Source organism: Lathyrus oleraceus, chromosome 1 (assembly GCF_024323335.1).
Source record: "Lathyrus oleraceus cultivar Zhongwan6 chromosome 1, CAAS_Psat_ZW6_1.0, whole genome shotgun sequence".
Taxonomy (NCBI): domain Eukaryota; kingdom Viridiplantae; phylum Streptophyta; class Magnoliopsida; order Fabales; family Fabaceae; genus Lathyrus; species Lathyrus oleraceus.
Window position 1 is genome coordinate 252,786,334 of NC_066579.1, and position 19,017 is coordinate 252,805,350.

A 19,017-nucleotide genomic window follows, 5' to 3' on the forward strand; every position below is an offset into this window, starting at 1 on the left:
AGTAAGCTTGATGATGCGCTTCGGGCATACCGAACTGCTTTCAAAACGCTGATTGGTATGTCCCCTTATCAATTGGTATATGGTAAGGCATGTCACCTACCCTTAGAACTTGAACACAAAGCTTTGTGGGCTTCAAAATTCCTTAACTTGGATCTTGTGAAAGTGGGAGAATCCCGAATCCTTCAACTTCATGAGTTAGAAGAATTTAGGAACCGGGCATATGAAAATGCCAAAATCTACAAAGATCAAACTAAGAAATGGCATGTTAGAAGAATCCAAAGGAAGGGATTTTGGGAAGGACAAATGGTACTATTGTTTAATTCAAGGATGAAGTTGTTCTCTGGAAAACTGAGATCGAAATGGTCGGGTCCGTTTATGGTACACAAGGTATATCCCCATGGAGCAATCGAAATAAGAAATCCATCCAATGGGGACATTTTTAAAGTGAATGGCCAAAGATTGAAGCCTTACAACGTGGAGCAAGAAGTTAACCAAATTGATGTTGTTCATCTTGTCTGATAAGATGCACAACCGTCAAACCAAGCGATGTTAAACAAAACGAAACGTGGGAGGAAACCCGCGCTTTTGTATCTAATTATTTTCTTTGTTTGGTTGTGTGTTATTTACTTGTAGGTGTGAACAGTGTTTGCTAGAGGAGTTAAAGATCTCGTGCCCAAAAAGTCCCTGAAAAATTCAGAAGCAGAAGCCTGGCACAACTCGAGAAAGCATTGAAGGAAAATGAAAAGTTAGGGGTCTGACACGGGTGCCTGTGTCAGGTGACACGGCCCGTGTCAGGAAGTACCAAGGAAGTGGCAGAAAAAGGGTTTCCAGGGGTCTGACACGGGTGCCCGTGTCAGGTGACACGGCCCGTGTAGCCCCTGCGTGAAAAAGCTGCTTTTGGAAGAACACGACCCATGTCCTTGAGGTTTTATGCGCTGACACGATCGCCCGTGTTAGCTGACACGGCCGTGTCAGCAAGCACATTGTGATTTTTTTCAATTTTTTTTACCTGTGGTGCATGGGCCCACCACCGAATTTCCCCCACTAAATCCATTTAATCACCCATTCTCTCCTCATTAACCTCTTCTCCTTCCTGTTACCTCACCTCCATCTTTCTCACTTAAAGCTCCCTACTTTCACCTCATATCTCCATCATATATCCATTCGTCTTCACAAAAGTTCTACCATTTTCCATCATCGACCTTCCTAGGGTAATAATTTTGCCTAATCTCTCTTTTCAATTTCTAGTTTCTTTTTGTTGTGTGCAGGTAAGAACATGTCTTGCCGAGTAGACAAAAGCAAAAATGTGGCGGAATCATCCCGGCCATGTCAAAGGGCGAGAAGAACCCCGAATGAGCACGACATTGTGTTCGAAAACTTGGAGCACCAAAAGAGGTATGCGGTTCATCTTAAAAGAAAGTTAACCCCCACCAGGTACATGTGTAATGGTACTTTGTAGGAATTGGGATTGCAAGCTGAGGTTCACCGTATGTTCCACACCTTAGGAATGTTGGAGTTCATGCCGTTAGAAGCGCCAACTTTCACGTGCATCACTCTTGAATTCTTGAGTACCATTGAATTTAAGCTGAAAAATAGGTGGAATGGAACGGAAAAAGAATACTACGGTACGTTGCATTTTTGATTATTTAATACTGATATGGAATTGTCTGTGGATGAGTTAGGGAGTATCCTAAACTCCCAATCATAGGCCCTAGAACGGTGCCTGATACGTTTGTCCCGGTGGAATTTTGGACCGCTATAACAGGTAAAACTAAATATGTTTCCAAAGGGGCAAAAGCATCGGGTATCCATAACCCGTGTTTCAGGTACGCGCAAAAGGCTTTGGCGTACACCATGTTTGGTCGCGAAGATAGCACCGTTGTCGCCACCCAAAGGGAGTTGTTCTTTCTGTACAATATGGCAGCACAAACTCCAATCAACGTAGAAGCATTTCCAGCTGACTACTTAGGTAGAGTTGGTCGCGCTACTTCAGGCGACATTTCGGTTGGCGGCATGATCACACAGATTGTCAATCATTTTGGATTTGGTGTTGCACTAGCTGACTCTCCACAGGTGCCGGGTAAAAATAAGTTGGACATGGTCGCGTTGATCCAACAAGGCATGATTGCGGTAAAACAATATTATTATTCTCTTATTTTCCAAAAAGTCCATGTCCTTGCTTTACCTGCTTATGATTTCATCAGTATTACTAACAGAGCCAACTGGCTTTATGACTGTCCCGACCTGGATGAGGGGGACGAAGATTTTCTTGACTCTTTGCCTGCAGATGAACATATGGAAGGTGCACCAAGCACCGAGGAGCCGTTTTACCAGCAATCGCAAGAACCGACTCAAGCTTCAGGGTCATACTTCATGCCACAAGACCAATAGGGTTAGATTCAGGATGAGATCGGTCACCTTCGCATGGAGCAATCTAGGCAAGGTGAGGAGATCACCAGGTTCGGAGTCGAACAACGCAGTCAATGGACGATTTTGGATGAGATGAACGCGATGATGCAACGCATGATGTTGCATTATCCGTACCCGCCCCACCTCCACAGTAAACATTATGAGTACCCCTCTTATCTTGACATTAAACATTGCGGACAATGTTTGGTTCAAGTGTGGGGGAGGGGGGATTAATTGTTTTGTATTTTATTTTAGTTGTGTCTATTGTGTTACTTTGTTTATCGTTGTGTGGTTGTTTTATTTTTTTAAAGTTACAGATGAAAGTGGATTATGCTGGATAAATGATGGACTAGTGAACAGTGAGGGAAGGACGCAACCCCGGATTTGCTCCCGAGGCAACCTGGAAGGTGATACAACTGAGAAATAAAATGTTGGATGCAACTTGGAAACTCTAGACCGAAAGAGGGGAAGGTAAGCCCAAGCTGAAAAAGAAGCTGTCTGTCATAAAGAGTGGTTTGGAGCCTGCAAGCTTATCCAACATGGTGAGATTTCAACATAACCAAACACAAAAGAGCGCATTCAGGTATGACTTTATCTCTCTAATTTTGCGTAAGTTCTACTGATATAGCACAATACAAAGACGCACACTGAGGCACGTTGTTTCTTTTCACCCTTTTAGCCTTTCCAACCATCCATAATGTTGTATTTATCTGTTGTTAACCCCGTTGAGCCTGTACCCCCTTATTTGTGTAAACCATCATATTAACCATAAGCCAAACACTTCCTACCCTCGCTCGGCATGACTGTTGTAGTATAAAATTTGTGCAAAGAGATAAGTTTGGGGTGGTAATCCTTAAAAGAAATGTTGAAAAAGGGGCAAGTGCAACAAAACAAAAACTGTGTAGAAACATCCTATTCTACCGAAAAAGAGAAAAGAAATGAAAATAGAAATGAAGTATAAGCACTTGCCTAGATCAAAGACTCATGCATTAATGTGATACTCAAAAGAAAAATTTGAGTGAAAAAAAAAGAGGAGTCAAGTTGGACAACACCCCTTAAAATAATGTGTGCACAAAGAAAAATAACAACATGAATGCCGAGTTCTAAAAACCTTTGTCATCCATTTTCTTGTCTACCCCCACCGTACCTAATCCCCGTTACAACCCGGAAGACCTCTAAAAGTGTGTGAATTTGGTTTGTGTAGTTAACGTAGAATCTATTCAGAAAGTAAGAGTTGATATTGCATACCTTGATATCATGAGTGCTAAACACCTTAACCCCGAGAGATTTGGTGAGTAGTGTGAAGAAGTTTGCAAGTAAAGGAACACTCTAAAATGATAGGGCAGTGGATAGTTCGAATGGGTGAACCAAAATCTTAATCGGGAAGGAGGAAGATAAGTTGCGAATAGCATCACCTGTGTTGTGGAAAGAAGAAAATTTATGGTTGACCTCCGTGTTGTCTCTTACATCACTTGAGGACAAGCAATGAGATAAGTTTGGGGTTGTGACCGGTCACCATTTACACTTAGTTTTCATCATCCATCCATCATTGAATCTTCAAAAATCGGTAACATTTTGTTCTTTATTTTAGTTGATTTCTTAAGTTTATCGCATTTTATAAATTTCTGTTTGTTTTATGTTGCATTAGTAGTTCATCTCTTTTTGTCGCATTGTATCCGTTTCTATGTAGTACTGTTTGGTTTTCAGGTCTAACAATCATCCCGAAAGATGCGTACCGGAAGAATGGAAGTCAAGGACATCATGCAAAACGAAAAAAGACAAAAACAGGGGGCTGGCACGGGTTCCCATGCCAGCTGACACGGCCCGTGTCAGCATGTCCAGAAGAGAGATGGTGGAATCAAAAATCTAGGGGGCTGACACGGGTGCCCGTGTCAGCTGACACGGCCCGTGTCAGCTGACACGGCCCGTGTCAACAAGGGCTGAAGTTTGGAAGTTTACAGAGAGCCAACACGGGCAGCCATGTCACCTGACACGGTTCGTGTTGGCCATTTTGCCCTGTTTGCTGATTTTTCGTGTATTGACCCTTATGTACGTCCGGAGGGCAATTTGGGTATTTCGTGATGTTTTTAGTTGATTGGAAGCTATTTAGTCTGGATTTTGGCATAGATAAAAGGACTTTTTTGATCGTAGAAGAAAAGAGACAGAAAGAAGAAGTGAGCGTGCAAGATGTTTAGAGGATAAGAGATCTTCAAGATCGGAAGAGATTGAAGATCAACCTTCATCAACAACAAATTGTAATGTCTCTAATTTGTAATTTACTGTGTGTTTGAATATTATGAGAAGCTAAACCCCCCAATGCTAGGGGGGTGTCCCTGAATTGCTATTGTATGAATACTTTTTCTATGTTTTTATGATCATCAATGTTTTCTTTATTCAAATTATTATACAACCTTCTTAATGCGTTATTTTATCGGATAAATGAAATTCAGATCTCTCGCACCTTATCACTAGTTGTATAATAAAACTTCGGTTTAATCACTTAGGAATGAGGATCAAACTGTAGTAACCGTTAATTCTTGATCAATTACATATTTCGTAACGTCAATTTGAATAACTAAGGAATTAGGATTGAAATTGACTGTTAATGGTTTTCGGCTAAGGAATTAGAGAAAACAATTCTTGAGAATCAGTTTTGAATAATTACAACGTAGATGGTATATAATATGGAAGAAGTGTATTACAAAGCAATTCACACAGCTAGCCCTAGCATGCTTTCTCATAACGGTTAAACAGTTTTTATACGCTTAATATTTTTATTTCTCGTTCTTATTATTTTTGAAAACACTCATCAAACCCCCTATGATTTTTTGTTCAATTGAATTATTATAAAGATTGGTATTTATTACACAGACCTCGAGATCGATACTCGGGATAACTGCCATTTTATTACTACATTGGTGCAAATAGTACACTTGATATTTTACCGATCAGGTTGCTCTTGGAAGTGAACAAAGTTTTAAGTTCTGGGTTGAGGTACTAGAGAATATGATCCAAAATTTTAAAAAAAAATATTGTGAAAAAAAAGGGAAAAAGTCAGTTATTAAAAAAAAGAATGAAGGAGAAAATAAAAAGAATTATAGTGTAAGAAGGATCACAAATATCTAGTACTAACAAAAAGGTATGATGAATGAAGGATACCTAGGAATCTAAATCCAAAGGTTTAACCTAAGTTTCCTAAATATATCCTACCCAAACATAAGCCAAGTTACAACCTGTAAATCCCTCTAATGTGTGTGTTGTGATCTCTTTGATGAAATTTTTTAGAACTTAATCAAGCTAAGTTTAATTGATTTTGCATGTTGATTAAATGATCACCCTATGCATTGAGTGAGTTAGAGAAAAATTGAGTACTCAGGACGTTTTTCAAATTCGTCGGATAGAAGTTGGAAACTAGAACATGGTCAGGTAAAAGAAATAGTTAATTTAGTGATGTTTGATTGTTATTATGTGACTTGTTATCTATTGAAATGTGTAGTTACATATAAGTTACTTAAAGAAAAGAAACAATTCAAGTTTGGAGTTGTGATGAGAATCCATCATTTCATATATTTAGTTGAAGAATCGGAGTAAAATAAGTGAAAGTCGAGCAAATACGAGAAGGAATGACCAAAGAAGGAGGGAAAAATACCTAAGTGTGCAAATTGTGGACTTAGTGAAATTTTGAGTGAAAAAGAAGAAAAAAAGAGTGAAGCTTTGGAAATAATCACATCCATCATCACACACTCGATATGGCATTAAAAGTTACATCGCACGCGATGCAGGGTATTGTGCGCACGCTGGTCACTTTTCTAGGCCTTTTTATGACATGTTCTGGTTCATTCTGATGCCTTTAAAAAGGGAAATTTTGCACTTTCACAAGGGTTACAAAATTTGGCATTGGGAGCATGATTTTACAGCATAAAAGGGTGACTTTGAGAGCATTGGTGGCCAATCCTTCAAGGGAATTCATATGTTATTCTTCTTTATTCAATTGATATTGTAATTTTAACTATGAGTTGCTAAGCTTCTCTAGGTTAGGTTGTGTGATGATGAACCTTATTCAATCTTGTTAGCATTATATGTTGGTTTAACTTTGTATGAATCCTTTGAATTATAATCTTATTTAGTTGTTTCTTAGTCTTAATTCTTTTTATTTGAGATACTCTGTTAATCTGATATTAGACACATAGGGATTACCGTTCTCTTAGCCTACGTGTTGGACATATGGCATTTGTTCTACTTACGCTGGTTGAATAAGGATAGGAGACCCCGAGTAGTGGCCTAGGGAATTAACTTTATGTATAATGCCTAAACCTACTTACGCTGGCGGGCTAGGGATAGAAAGCTATGAGTAGTGGTTAGTGAGTTATTTCGTGAGGGATCAACTATAACGGTTTTGTTAGTTCGCCGTGAGATTATAATGATTAGAACATTCATACAAGGCTGTTAGAACAAGATTTTGATTCTGCAATATATCTCTAAGTTTTGATGATAACAAAGAATGAAAAACTTTGGTACCCTAACAATTTTCTCTAAGTGTGCAGGTTTCTAAGGTAAAATGAATATGATGAAACTAATATCTAGCATCTGACGTAGTCCAGAAAAGTTGAACCAGCACGAAAAAAATATATCCGACTCTGAATAAGAACACTTCTAAGAAGCAATCACATACATAATTTGACGCGACAATTTAACTTTGATATCTGAAGACAGTTCAACTCTGATATCTGAAGACATATCAACTATGATATCTGGAGACAGTTCAATTCTTATATTTGAAGACACTTCAACTCTAATATTTGAAGACTCTACATCTGAAGATTGTTTAACTCTACATCTGAAGACTACTCAAGATAACATCTGAAGACTATTTAAGATAATATCTGAAGACTATAAGACTCTGCTCAAAGACTCTGATTCACGCTCAACACTCTATCTAACATCACCGGATCATAAAACTTAATCAAGAAACATTCTAAGTATGGTACAATTATCTTTAAGGCAATTATGGATTATGCTCCAAGAATGCTATGGAAAGGACAAGGAAGTTAATACATTTAATTCCCATAGTTGGCAAGAAATCTCCAATGATTTCTCTCCAACGGTATCATCCCAAGTACTATATAAATGCCTCATCTCAACATGCTGAAGATATCTGAATACACAACACATCGATCTACAACTCTCAATCCATAATATATATTCACATCTCTCTTTGTAATATTCAGTAATCACACAAGAGTTGTTGCTCATATTGTGTGGTCATTGTCTCATTGTTCTTAACTTGTCTTCACACTGCTTATCTAGAAGCGTTAAGATAAAACTCTTATAACTCTCAAATTTATTGATATTCCTCAAGTGACTTGTTTAAGTCTGTAGACTTGAAAGGGCTAAGAGATTGTTAAACTCTTAGACGCTTTTGTAATCTATTGAGATTATTGGATTAAATCCTTATTGAAGGCGAAATCACCTTGGCCGGGTGGACTGGAGTAGCTTTAATTGTCAAGCAAACCAGAATAAACTCTTTGTGTTGTTAGAATTTATCTTTGTGCGTGTGGTATTGCAAAAAGTTTTATTTACTGTGAAAATAATTCAAACCCCCCTTTCTTGTTTTTCTCAACCTTTAATTGGTATCGGAGCTTAGGCTCTGTTATTGATTTTTGAATCAAAGACTTAACCGTGTAGAGAGACCCAGGGTGAGAAAAACCTCATGGCTAACACAAATGAAAGAGATAGCTATAACATAAAACCTCCAATTTTTGATGGAGAAATATTTGACTACTGGAAGGACAGAATTGGAAGTTTCTTCCTAGGATATGACGTTGATCTCTGGGATATTGTCACAAATGGTTATGAATCACCCATTTCTGCAATTGATATCTTTATTCCAATAAGCATAATAAGTGGTGATCAGAAGCGTGATTACAAAAATCACCATAAAGCAAGAACCATTATGTTAAATGCAATCTCCTACAATGAATACGAGAAGATCACCAACAGGGAAACAATCAAAGAAATCTTTGATTCTTCGAAGATGACTCACGGAGGCAATAATCAAGTTAAAGAGACTAAGGCTCTGGCCTTAATCCAGAAGTATGAAGCCTTCAGAATGGAAGATGATGAAGCTGTTGAAGTAATGTTCTCGAGGTTCCAAACCTTAGTTGCTGGACTCAAGGTTCTAGATAAAGGATACACTATATCAGATTATGTCAAGAAGATAATTAGAAGTCTTCCCAAGAAGTGGAGACCTGTGGTTACTGCTCTGAAGTTATCCAAGGATCTGAACAGCATAAGTCTTGAAGAACTTATCAGCTCTCTTAGAAGTCATGAAATAGAGCTAGAAGAAGATGAGCCTCAGAAGAAAAGCAAATTTGTTACTTTAAAGTCTATATAAGAAAGAAGAAATCCAGAAAGGAACAAATCCTTTCAAGATGAAGAAGAAGACGATGAATCTGAGAATGAAGATTTTGATGATGAAGAAGAATTATCTCTTCTTTCCAGAAGAATCAAACGGCTATGGAGAAAGAGATAAAACAACTTCAGAAGGCCTAGATAGAAGGGAGAACGTCCATTATTCAATCTACAGAGGCAGACCCAACAAGGAAGTGACGTGTTATGAATGCAAAGAGCCTGGACACTACATAAATGAATGTCCAAAGCTAAAGAAGGATAGATTCAGAAAGGAAAGCTTCAAGAAGAACTCTTTCAAAACAAATAAGAAAGGACTCTTGGCATCATGGGGCGACTCTGAATCTGAAGCTTCAGAACCTGGTTCTGAAGAGGAGCAAGCAAATGTAGCATTCATGGCCACTACCTCTGAAAGTTCATCTGAAAGAGAATCTGACTCTGAAGAGGTATTCTCTAACTTTTCTCATTTTGATCTGGAAGCCTATTTGTCAGAATCTTTGAGCCTATATCAGAAGCTTCAATAGAAATTCAAGAACCTGAAAATGGTTCATGAAGAGACTGTTGAAGAGTGTGATAAGCTTGAGAAAGAAGTTTCTGAACTTAAATAAAATAATTTCATTCTTGAAAAAGAAAATGAATTTTCAACTAAGAAATGTTCAAAACTTGAAGAAACTCTTTCTAAAGCTCCACCTACTTCTGACACTATCACATATAAATATGAAAAAACTTTTCAGAAATTTCTGAACAATGGACTTGAAAGAAGAAAAATGGCTTTTATGATCTATGGTGATAATCATAATAAGAAAAGAGGGATTGGTTATGACTCTGATGAAGATGATCTAAAACCTTCTATAGAAAACAAATCTAAATCTCCTTTTTCTTATCATTATACACCTGTACAAACACAAAAGTTCAATAATGCTAGAAAACCCAAAATTTTCTGAAATTCTGGGAGAACTAATCCTAAAGGACCCAAAAGATTATGGGTACCAAAAGATAAAATAGTGTATGTTGCAGATATCTTGTGAAGCAGAGTTAAAACACCAATCATGGTACCTGGACTCTGGATGCTCGCCACACATGACTGGAAGAAAGCATATTTCCAAAATCTGAAACTTAAAGATGTTGGTTTCGTAGGCTTTGGAGGAAATCAGAAAGGAAGAATTAGAGGATCTGGAATAGTTGGTAATGGATATCTTCCCTCTATTTCTAATGTCCTCTATGTTGAGGGATTAATGCATAACTTATTATCCATAAGTCAATTAAGTGATAACGGTTATGGTATAATCTTTAATCAAAAAATGTGCAAAGCTGTTAATTAGAAAAATGGCACAGTCCTTTTCACTGGAAAGAGGAAGAACAACATTTATAAAATAATGCTTTCATATTTGAAAAATCAAAATGTAAAATGCTTAATGTTTGTAAATGAAGAGTAATGGGTGTGTCATAGACACTTGGGTCACATTAGTTTGAGGATAAATGCTCAGCTAAATAAACTTGAGCTAGTCAGATGCCTACCAAAGATGAAGTTTTCTTCAGTTGCCCTTTTTGAAGCATGTCAAAAAGGAAAATTTTCTAAAACAATCTTCAAAACCAAAAATGTTGTTTCTACCTCTAAACCCCTAGAACTTCTACACATTGATCTTTTTGGACCTATTAAGATAGTGTCAATCAATGGTAAGAAGTATGGACTTGTTATTGTTGTTGATTATAGTCGTTGGACATGGGTAAAATTCTTAAGGCACAAGAATGAGTCATATTTCATGTTCACCAATTTCTGTTCAAAAGTGAAAAATGAATTTGACTCTAAAATCATCAGATTCAGAAGTGATCATGGTGGTGAATTTGAAAACAAAATTTTTGAAGAACGTTTTGACTCTTATGGAATATCCCATGATTTCCCCTACCCTAGAACTCCACAACAAAATGGAGTTGTAAAAAGGAAGAATAGGACCCTCAAAGAAATGGCCAGAACCATGATCAATGAAACTAATATGGCTAAGCACTTATGGGCAGAACCTGTGAATACAACATGTTAAATTCATAATAGAATCTCCATCAGACCTATTATGGAGAAGACTCCTTATGAATCGTATAAGGGAAGAAAACCCAAAATTTCTTACTTTCATCCTTTTGGATGTTCTTGTTTTATTCTGAATACTGAAGATAATTTGAACAAGTTTGACTCTAAGGCACAAAAGTGTGTTATGTTGGGATACTCAGAACATTCTAAAGGATATAGAGTATAAAATATAGAAACACAAATTGTGGAAGAATCAATTCATATCAGATTTGACGATAAGCTTGACTCTGAAAAGTCAAAGCTAGTCGAGAATTTTGCAGATCTGGAGATCACGCTTGCAGGTTCTGATGAAAAGACAAATGATTCTGAAGAAGCAGAAAGAGGAACTTCAAAAGCACCTGAAATCTTAATCAATCAGTAAAGGCAAAGAATTAGGCAGAATGTTTCTGAAGAACTAATTCTGGGAAACAAGGATGAACCTGTCAGAACAAGATCTACATTCAAAGTTTCTGAAGAAACACCTTTGGGACTATTATCTCTGATAGAGCCAACATCATATGAAGAAGCTCTTAAAGACAAAGAATGGATTCTAGAAATGAAAGAATAACTTGATCAATTTTCCAAGAATGACGTTTGGGATCTTGTACCAAGACCCAAAGGAACTCATGTGATTGGAACGAAATTGGTCTATAGAAACAAACTAAATGAAAAGGGTGAAGTGGTCAGAAAAAAGCACGGCTGGTAGTACAAGGTAATAGTCAACAAGAAGGAATTGACTATAATGAAACCTTTTCTCCAGTCACAATTTTAGAATCTATTCGTCTCCTTGAATCTTTTGCTGTAAATTATTCCATTAAATTATATCAAATGGACATCAAAAGTGCATTTCTGAATGGTTATATTTCTGAAGAAGTGTATGTCCATCAACCTCTTGGATTTGAAAACTCAAAACTTCCAGAACATGTTTTTAAACTTAAAAAATCTCTTTATGGTCTGAAATAAGCTCCCAGAGCTTGGTATGAAAGACTCAGCTCATTCCTTCTGGAAAATGATTTATCAGAGGCAAAGTGGACTCTACACTCTTTTTCAAAAACATCAGAAACGATCTTATGATTTGTCAGATTTATGTTGATGACATAATATTTGGTTATGCTAACGCCTCTGTTTTCCAAGAATTTTCTAAGTTTACGTAGGCAGAATTTGAGATGAGTATAATGCAAGAACTAAAGTTCTTTTTGGGGATTCAAATCAACCAAACATTAGAAGCCACGTACGTCTATCAAAGCAAATACATAAAAGATATTCTGAAGAAATTTGACATATCAAAAATCAAACCAGTCAAGACTCCCATGCATCCCACTTGCATTATGGAGAAAGAAGAGTCAAGTCAAAAGGTTTATTGGAAACTCTATCGTGGTATGATAGATTCTCTCCTTTATCTGACTATTTCACGTCCAAATATATTATTTAGTGTATGTCTATGTTCAAGATTTCACTCAGATCCAAGGGAATCTCACTTAACTGCTGTTAAGAGAATCCTTAGGTATCTGAAAGGAACACCTAACCTTGGCTTGATGTATAAGAAAACATCAGAGTATAGGCTTTTTGGGTATTGTGATGCAGATTACGCTGGAGATAGGTTAGAATGCAAAAGCATATATGGGAACTGTCAGTGTATGGAGAAAACCTCATATCATGGGCAAGCAAAAGACAATCAACCATTGCACTGTCAACTGCAGAAGTAAAATACATTTCAGCTTCACTATGCAACACTCAGATGCTCTGGATGAAGAATCCGTTTGAGGACTTTCAAATTTATGAGAGTAACATCTCTATCTTTTGTGATAATACTACTGCTATATGTTTAAGTAAGAATCAAATTTTACATTCTAGACCTAAGCACATAGAAATTAAACACCATTTTATCAGAGGCTATGTTTAGAAAGGGATAATTATTTTAAAATTCATAGATACAGACCATCAATGGGATGATATCTTTACAAAACCCTTAGTTGAAGATAGATTTCTTTTCATTCTGAAAAACTTAAATATGGCAGTTTGCCCATAATGAATCTGAACATGTTATTCTCCTCTCTAATGTTAAACTAGACTCTGAATTAAACATATGTTGTGTATCTGATTCTGGTTATGATACTTCTACAAGTTAGAAGACATCTGGATTAGAAACCTTCTGAGTCATAAACCCTTTGGAATTCTTGACACCAGAAACATCAACACGTGGTCTCTCAAATGTGTGACCTTGGATCTTTTAGACATCTGTCAAGCTCAGAACTCAAGGGCCAAACTGTTGAGATCCCCTCAAGAACTATGCATATTTTTTAGATTAGACAACCTTCATTAGTTGCTTTTAATTCTCCCCATGTTTGCCAACTCATATTTTAGCAATCATAATTACATTTGTCCCCTATTAATCTAACATTATCATTTTGCATGTGTTTTGAACCTTGTATATATATTACCATGATTCCCACATTCACACTTTTCACTCTCATAACCTATATAAACCCCTACCTTCTACTTCTCTGTAACTTCTTTTCCAACTTCATCTCCTTCAACAAACAACATGAATCCTCAGCAACAACAAGTGTTCAAATACTCACAAGAAATGAATGTTGTTGAGCAACAAGTTGAAGCCTCATAACAAGTTGCAACCCAAACTACTAAACCTTCAACAACCATCTATTAAGAACCCCATGTTCTTGATCGTCCTCCTAATATCAACCTTGTTATACCATTTGAGAAAATGGAAGTTCTTTGTGAGTTGTTGGTTGATTTCGACAACCTCAAGAAGAATGGTGTGGACTTAACTGAAGAACTGGAAAATCAAGGATGGGCTAACTACTTAAATCATCTTTATGGACCCATTTACACCTACATGGTAAAGGAGATTCGCAGATTGTGATGACCATTACATAGTGTCTTACGTTTTGGGAATAAAGATGGTGATAACTGAGAAGTCCATAGTAGCGCTTCTGGACATGGAAAAAGATGGTGGAAGAAGGATCTACAACATCAACCCTAGGGCAAAGTATATGTCCTAGGAAGTGATCTCTACTATTTTCTCTTAGAACACAGAAGGCAGAACCTCAAAAAACAAAGAGCTTCATCAGCATATAAGGATATCGATGAAGATCATTCTGTGAATCATCCATCATCGCCATGCTTCCAGCTCCTTTGAATACATTAACACAGACCAGAAATGGATTCTCTATTGTCTGCACAAAGATCTGAAGCTGAATCTTCCCTCCCTCCTCTTCAAATATCTAAGGGACTCCGTTAGAGACACCAGAAATAACATGAAGCCCATAAACTACATCCCTATGGGAAGATTAATCTCTTATGTTTCGGTAGAGAGTGGTCTGGTGGACCATCTCATCTCTTTGAACGTGATGGAAGACGTCAATATAGACATGGGGAAGCCTATGAACGGGAAGAATATGAAGAGTATGGGTTTAATTGACAAGGTCAGAGTCAAACCTACAAAGGGCACCTCTTGGGAAGTTCTGAAGGATAAAAGGGTGATATCAAATGGCATGTATCTTTTTGTTCCAAGATTGATCCTCTAAAAGTCGTCGCCTGCTATCTTCAGGATCTGGAAGCACAAGGCATCGACATTTCTGACTTCAGCTTGGATTGGCTACCAGATCAGCCACCTAACTTCTTGAAGAGGAAAAGAGAGCCCTTTGAGAAGAAGAAGAGTCTGAAGCTGGGAGAATCTTCAGCAACTCAGAAGCAACTTGTGCCTCTGAGCTCTTCAGCACCTGGTAAGTCCCCAATCTCAGAAGCTCATTTAGTTTCTGGTTCTAGGAAAATCCTCTCATATTTAACTCAACCACCCCCACCATCTCTCCCTATGAACTAACCATCCCTATACCTACCCCTCCTAAACAAAACACTTATGAACATCTCACTTCTGACCCTAAACCATTTTCACATCCACTACCCAAATTCAATCTCACTATAACATCCATCCCCATATCTGAAGCCATCATGTTAAACGAATCCATATCATCCCCTCCTTTAACCCCAATTCCTCTCCCTACTACGACCTAACCTCAAACTCTAAACATTTAGATATTCCTGCCCCATCTTCTCCAACTCTAGCAGAACTTCAGGCCACAGTTGACTCTGAAAATACTCAGTATGTACCAGAACCCTTTGACACCACTCTACCACCCTCTAAACCCACTTCCAAACCCATTCCACCTCCTTATGAACCCACTTCAGAATCTTATGAACCCATTCCATCTCCCACTGAACTCATCTCTCAACCCTCTGAACCTAACCTTACCTTTTTTACCATTGATAAGGTTTTTTCCAAGTTCTTTGAGAACTCTGCTTCAAGACTCAAGAAGTTATATGAAGAATCCAAGATCAGTGACAATCCTTCTGAAGTAAGGACTCACTGGAACGGGTTTCTTAGGTGGATGACATCTGAAGTCTTTAAGTTGAAGGGACTTTCTGAGCAAGTCAGAAATGAATACATCAGAGGTGCTAAAGAGAGGCTGGAGGCGCGTCTGGCGCAGAAAGCTGCTGAAAGGGCTACCAAAGACGCTGAAGATAGATCTGCTGCTGAAGCTACTGATAAGAAGAAAGCCGAGAAAGCTGCTGGAGAGGCTGAAGCTAAAGCAAAAGTTGAAGCTGAAGCAGCATTGGCCGCTGAACCTGCTAGAAAAGATGCAGAAGACGCTGAGAAGGCTAATGAGGTTGCTCTCACTCGAGGTGAGTCATTAGCATCTGATCTAGCTCCCCTTGTCCTCAAAACTCTGGAAGAGCTACAGAAAGAACAACAACTAGTTAGAGCAAAACTCGACCAACAAGATCAGGTCAACTCCAGCATCTAGAATCTGCTTACTTAACTACTTCAGAGGATGCCTCCTCCTCCAAACCCTTAGGCATTATAGAATTTATTTGATTATATTTTTTCTAAGAGTTTTTTTTCCTCTGAGGTCCCTTTTCCTTTTGCTTCCTTCTATCTGTAACTCTTTCTCTCTATCAATGAAATTTTGCCTTCTCTGAATTTTTCTTTTGTTTAACTTTTTGAGTCTGACAAAAAGGGGGATAAATAAATAGAAGTATTTTTGATGAAATAACATATATAACTCTCAGAATGCACTGCTTACATTTTGACATATATGTAAGACCCCAATTTTGACCCTAAGATCCCTCATGCAATCTCATCATATGCATTAGCATTGGGATCATACCTTGGCATCCTCCTTACCCCTTTTTCACTGGGTTTGATTTAGGAGAGATCACCAAGCACCATGTGATTGTATCATACTTGTATATTATCATTTTACTAACCAAAATACCAAAAATATGTCTTTGTATTTGCCTAACTCTTTTGTAGGTAGGGTATGATCACCATTGATCTATCAAGTTCACAACTAGGGTTTGAGACCCTCGTGGCTAAGAGCACAACCAAGGAATGATCCACAATGTCTCTAAGCATCATATAGGAGTCCCAATGATCTCTACATGTTATTTTGATCAAGCATTCTTCAAGAGTTTGGAGTTGGTTTGCCTTGGAAACCCTAGTTTGTTTGGGTATCTTGAGTAATTTCTTCAACAAGCTTCTTCACCAATTGATCAAATTTATCAAGGGGTACTTCAAAATTCATCATCCTATGCATATATGATCTACCATTAGCCTAAAAAGTCAAGATAATTGCAAGTTAGCAAGTTGGTTGATGGGGGTTGGCTAGATGAATTCATCTGATTAAAACTGGGTCTCCCTAGACCCTATCTCCTACAATTTTCATCATATGAAAATTATTCCAGGAGAAAAGTTACTCTAAATGATACTAAAAACAACTTTCATGTTGAAGTCTAGAGCTAATTTTGCTTGAAAAGTCATTTTATACGTTGAAACATTATAGATCATTTTGTCTAAACCCTAATTTGAAAGTCAACTTCCCAAGGCCATAACTTGCTAAGTTTTTATGATATGAAATATTTACAAATTGTACAATCAAATTCAATATGTCTACTTAAACCTTTATGTTTTAAGTAAGAGATAAATCAACTTTTAAGAGCATGTGATATGAGGATACATTATAGGTCATTTTAGACCAATACCATTGAACAAGTGATTTTCCTCAACTTCAAAAATGCATAACTCTCTCATTATAAATCAAAATGATGTCAAATTGGTGACCATTTTGAAGGTATTTGAAATATATACAACTTTGATGAAGGCACATTTCTCATTTGGGGCTCACATAAAAAGTTTAGCAAGGTGGAACATTGAAGTATATGACTTGACACTTAGAAAAGTTTTGAACATGTTGAAATTTCCAAACTTACACCTCAAAATTCACCATGATCCAAGTTCCAAATGGAAACGTGTTCAACATAAGAGTTGTTCCTCTTGATCTAAGCATTCCAAAGAGTCCTAATTCAATCATTTTGGATGAGGTTTGCTAGGGATGCGCATGATGTTAACAGGCCTGTATCAATAGGTAAAATCAAAACTCCAAATGATCATTTCACATTGCCTTGCCAATCAAGCTTGATACAGACCTCATTTCAGTTGGTTTTTGACCTTAGTGCATTGCTTGATGGGCCTGTACACACCCATGTAAGCTTAAACATGACATTGCCAAATTTGGAAGAAATTTTAAGTGTGCAAATAACACTTGAATTTGCTATAAATAGAGACCCTCTGAGCTTATTTCAAAGGATCCTTGCGCGCTAGCTTTGCCTCCACTCTTCAAACCCTCATAATTCAAAGGAAAACCTGATAATTTTCACTTGAAAATTGAGTTTGAATCTCACTGTTTGGAGATTAAAAAACTCTAGGATCCAAAGCTTCTTACCATTCATAATCCACTTCTGCAAGCTATTGGAGTAAGATCAAACAAGAATTGAAGCAAGAATGATCAAGTTCTGCACATCATTAAAGGTATTTTCTAGATTTTGTCTTCTCTTCGATTCTCACCAATTCTCTTGGATCTTTGGTTGTCTGAAGTCCTACAAATGTAGGCAAGAAGATTGAGTTGCTTTGAAGTCAAATCGAAGCAACTCAGTTGACACACCTCAAAATTCAACTGCTCATATCTTTCTTTATATTTGGAGTTAGTTGCAATAGAGGTCAGATTTGTACTCTACGCCATTTTTTCTTTCAGATCATGTCCTCCTTTTTCATTTATGTCATGGTAATGATTGGACCAATCTGGCCAAGGTCGCCTGAGAAGACGACCAGTGCTTTGCTCCGACAATGAGGTGGCGTGGTCTTGAACCACAGGGGCTAGTTGTAGACTTGATAGTGAACTGACTGGAATTGCACTAAATTCTACGAATAGAGACAAATACTCTGAGCAACTGGGTCATTCGTCCTGTACCCAAAGATATTCTAGACAAGTGTAGGGAAGATCCCCTTTCATCATTCTCTATTGCTTAAGGCTCATGGCATGGAAGCCTAGTCAAAGACTGATAAATTATTGAAGCAGGTCCCCAAAGATGTTGTGTGGATGAGTCAGATGGTTTACTGTTGAATATTGTTGTAGTCCACTGAGGGTCTTGAACTTGTTGGGAGGTTGAAGCTCCAAGGGGACAGAGGCTAGTCCGATTAAGTGATCAAGGGACTTATGGTCACTTGACAAAGACAAAGGGGGAGATGTAACAAATGAAGGGATTTAGTAGATCCGGTGTGAATTGAATCAAGCCAAATCAAAGTAAAGTATTGATGAATAGAAAAAGATTCATGATCATACAAAAATAGCCTAGAGTCTCATTGTTAGGCAGCCCAAGAGAAATCTATGTGGGTGCAAATTGTATTGTCCTATGTCTCATTGTAAGGTAGCCCAATAGAAAGGCATGTATGTAAGAGTGTACTAAACCTAAGCAGATGCATGCAAGAGGCATAAAGCATATGAAACAACACACAAGGTTAAAAGCTCAATAGGGACAAGGGCCAGTCAGAGTGTCCACAAGGTCTCGGGGCCAATGTCACTCCAAGTCAAGCAAATAGGCCTAATGAAGGCAGAGAAAAACAAGAAAGGGGGGTTTGAATTATTTTCACAGTAATTAAAATCTTTTGCAACACCACACACAAAAAATAATTGCTAACAACACAAAGATTTATCCTGGTTCGCTTGAAATTCAAAGCTACTCCAGTCCACCCGGCCGAGATGATTTTTCCTTCAATAAGT

General features: G+C 37.6%; 1 protein-coding gene across 1 annotated transcript; it reads left to right on the top strand.

The window, feature by feature from the left end:
• The first annotated feature begins 14,271 nt into the window (after positions 1-14,271).
• Positions 14,272-15,705, top strand: LOC127102047 (uncharacterized). The gene is made up of 3 exons (XM_051039467.1): positions 14,272-14,325; positions 14,451-14,625; positions 14,936-15,705. The coding sequence occupies exons 1-3, from the start codon at positions 14,272-14,274 to the stop codon at positions 15,703-15,705; spliced, it is 999 nt and encodes a 332-aa protein (XP_050895424.1).
• The last annotated feature ends 3,312 nt before the right edge of the window (positions 15,706-19,017 follow it).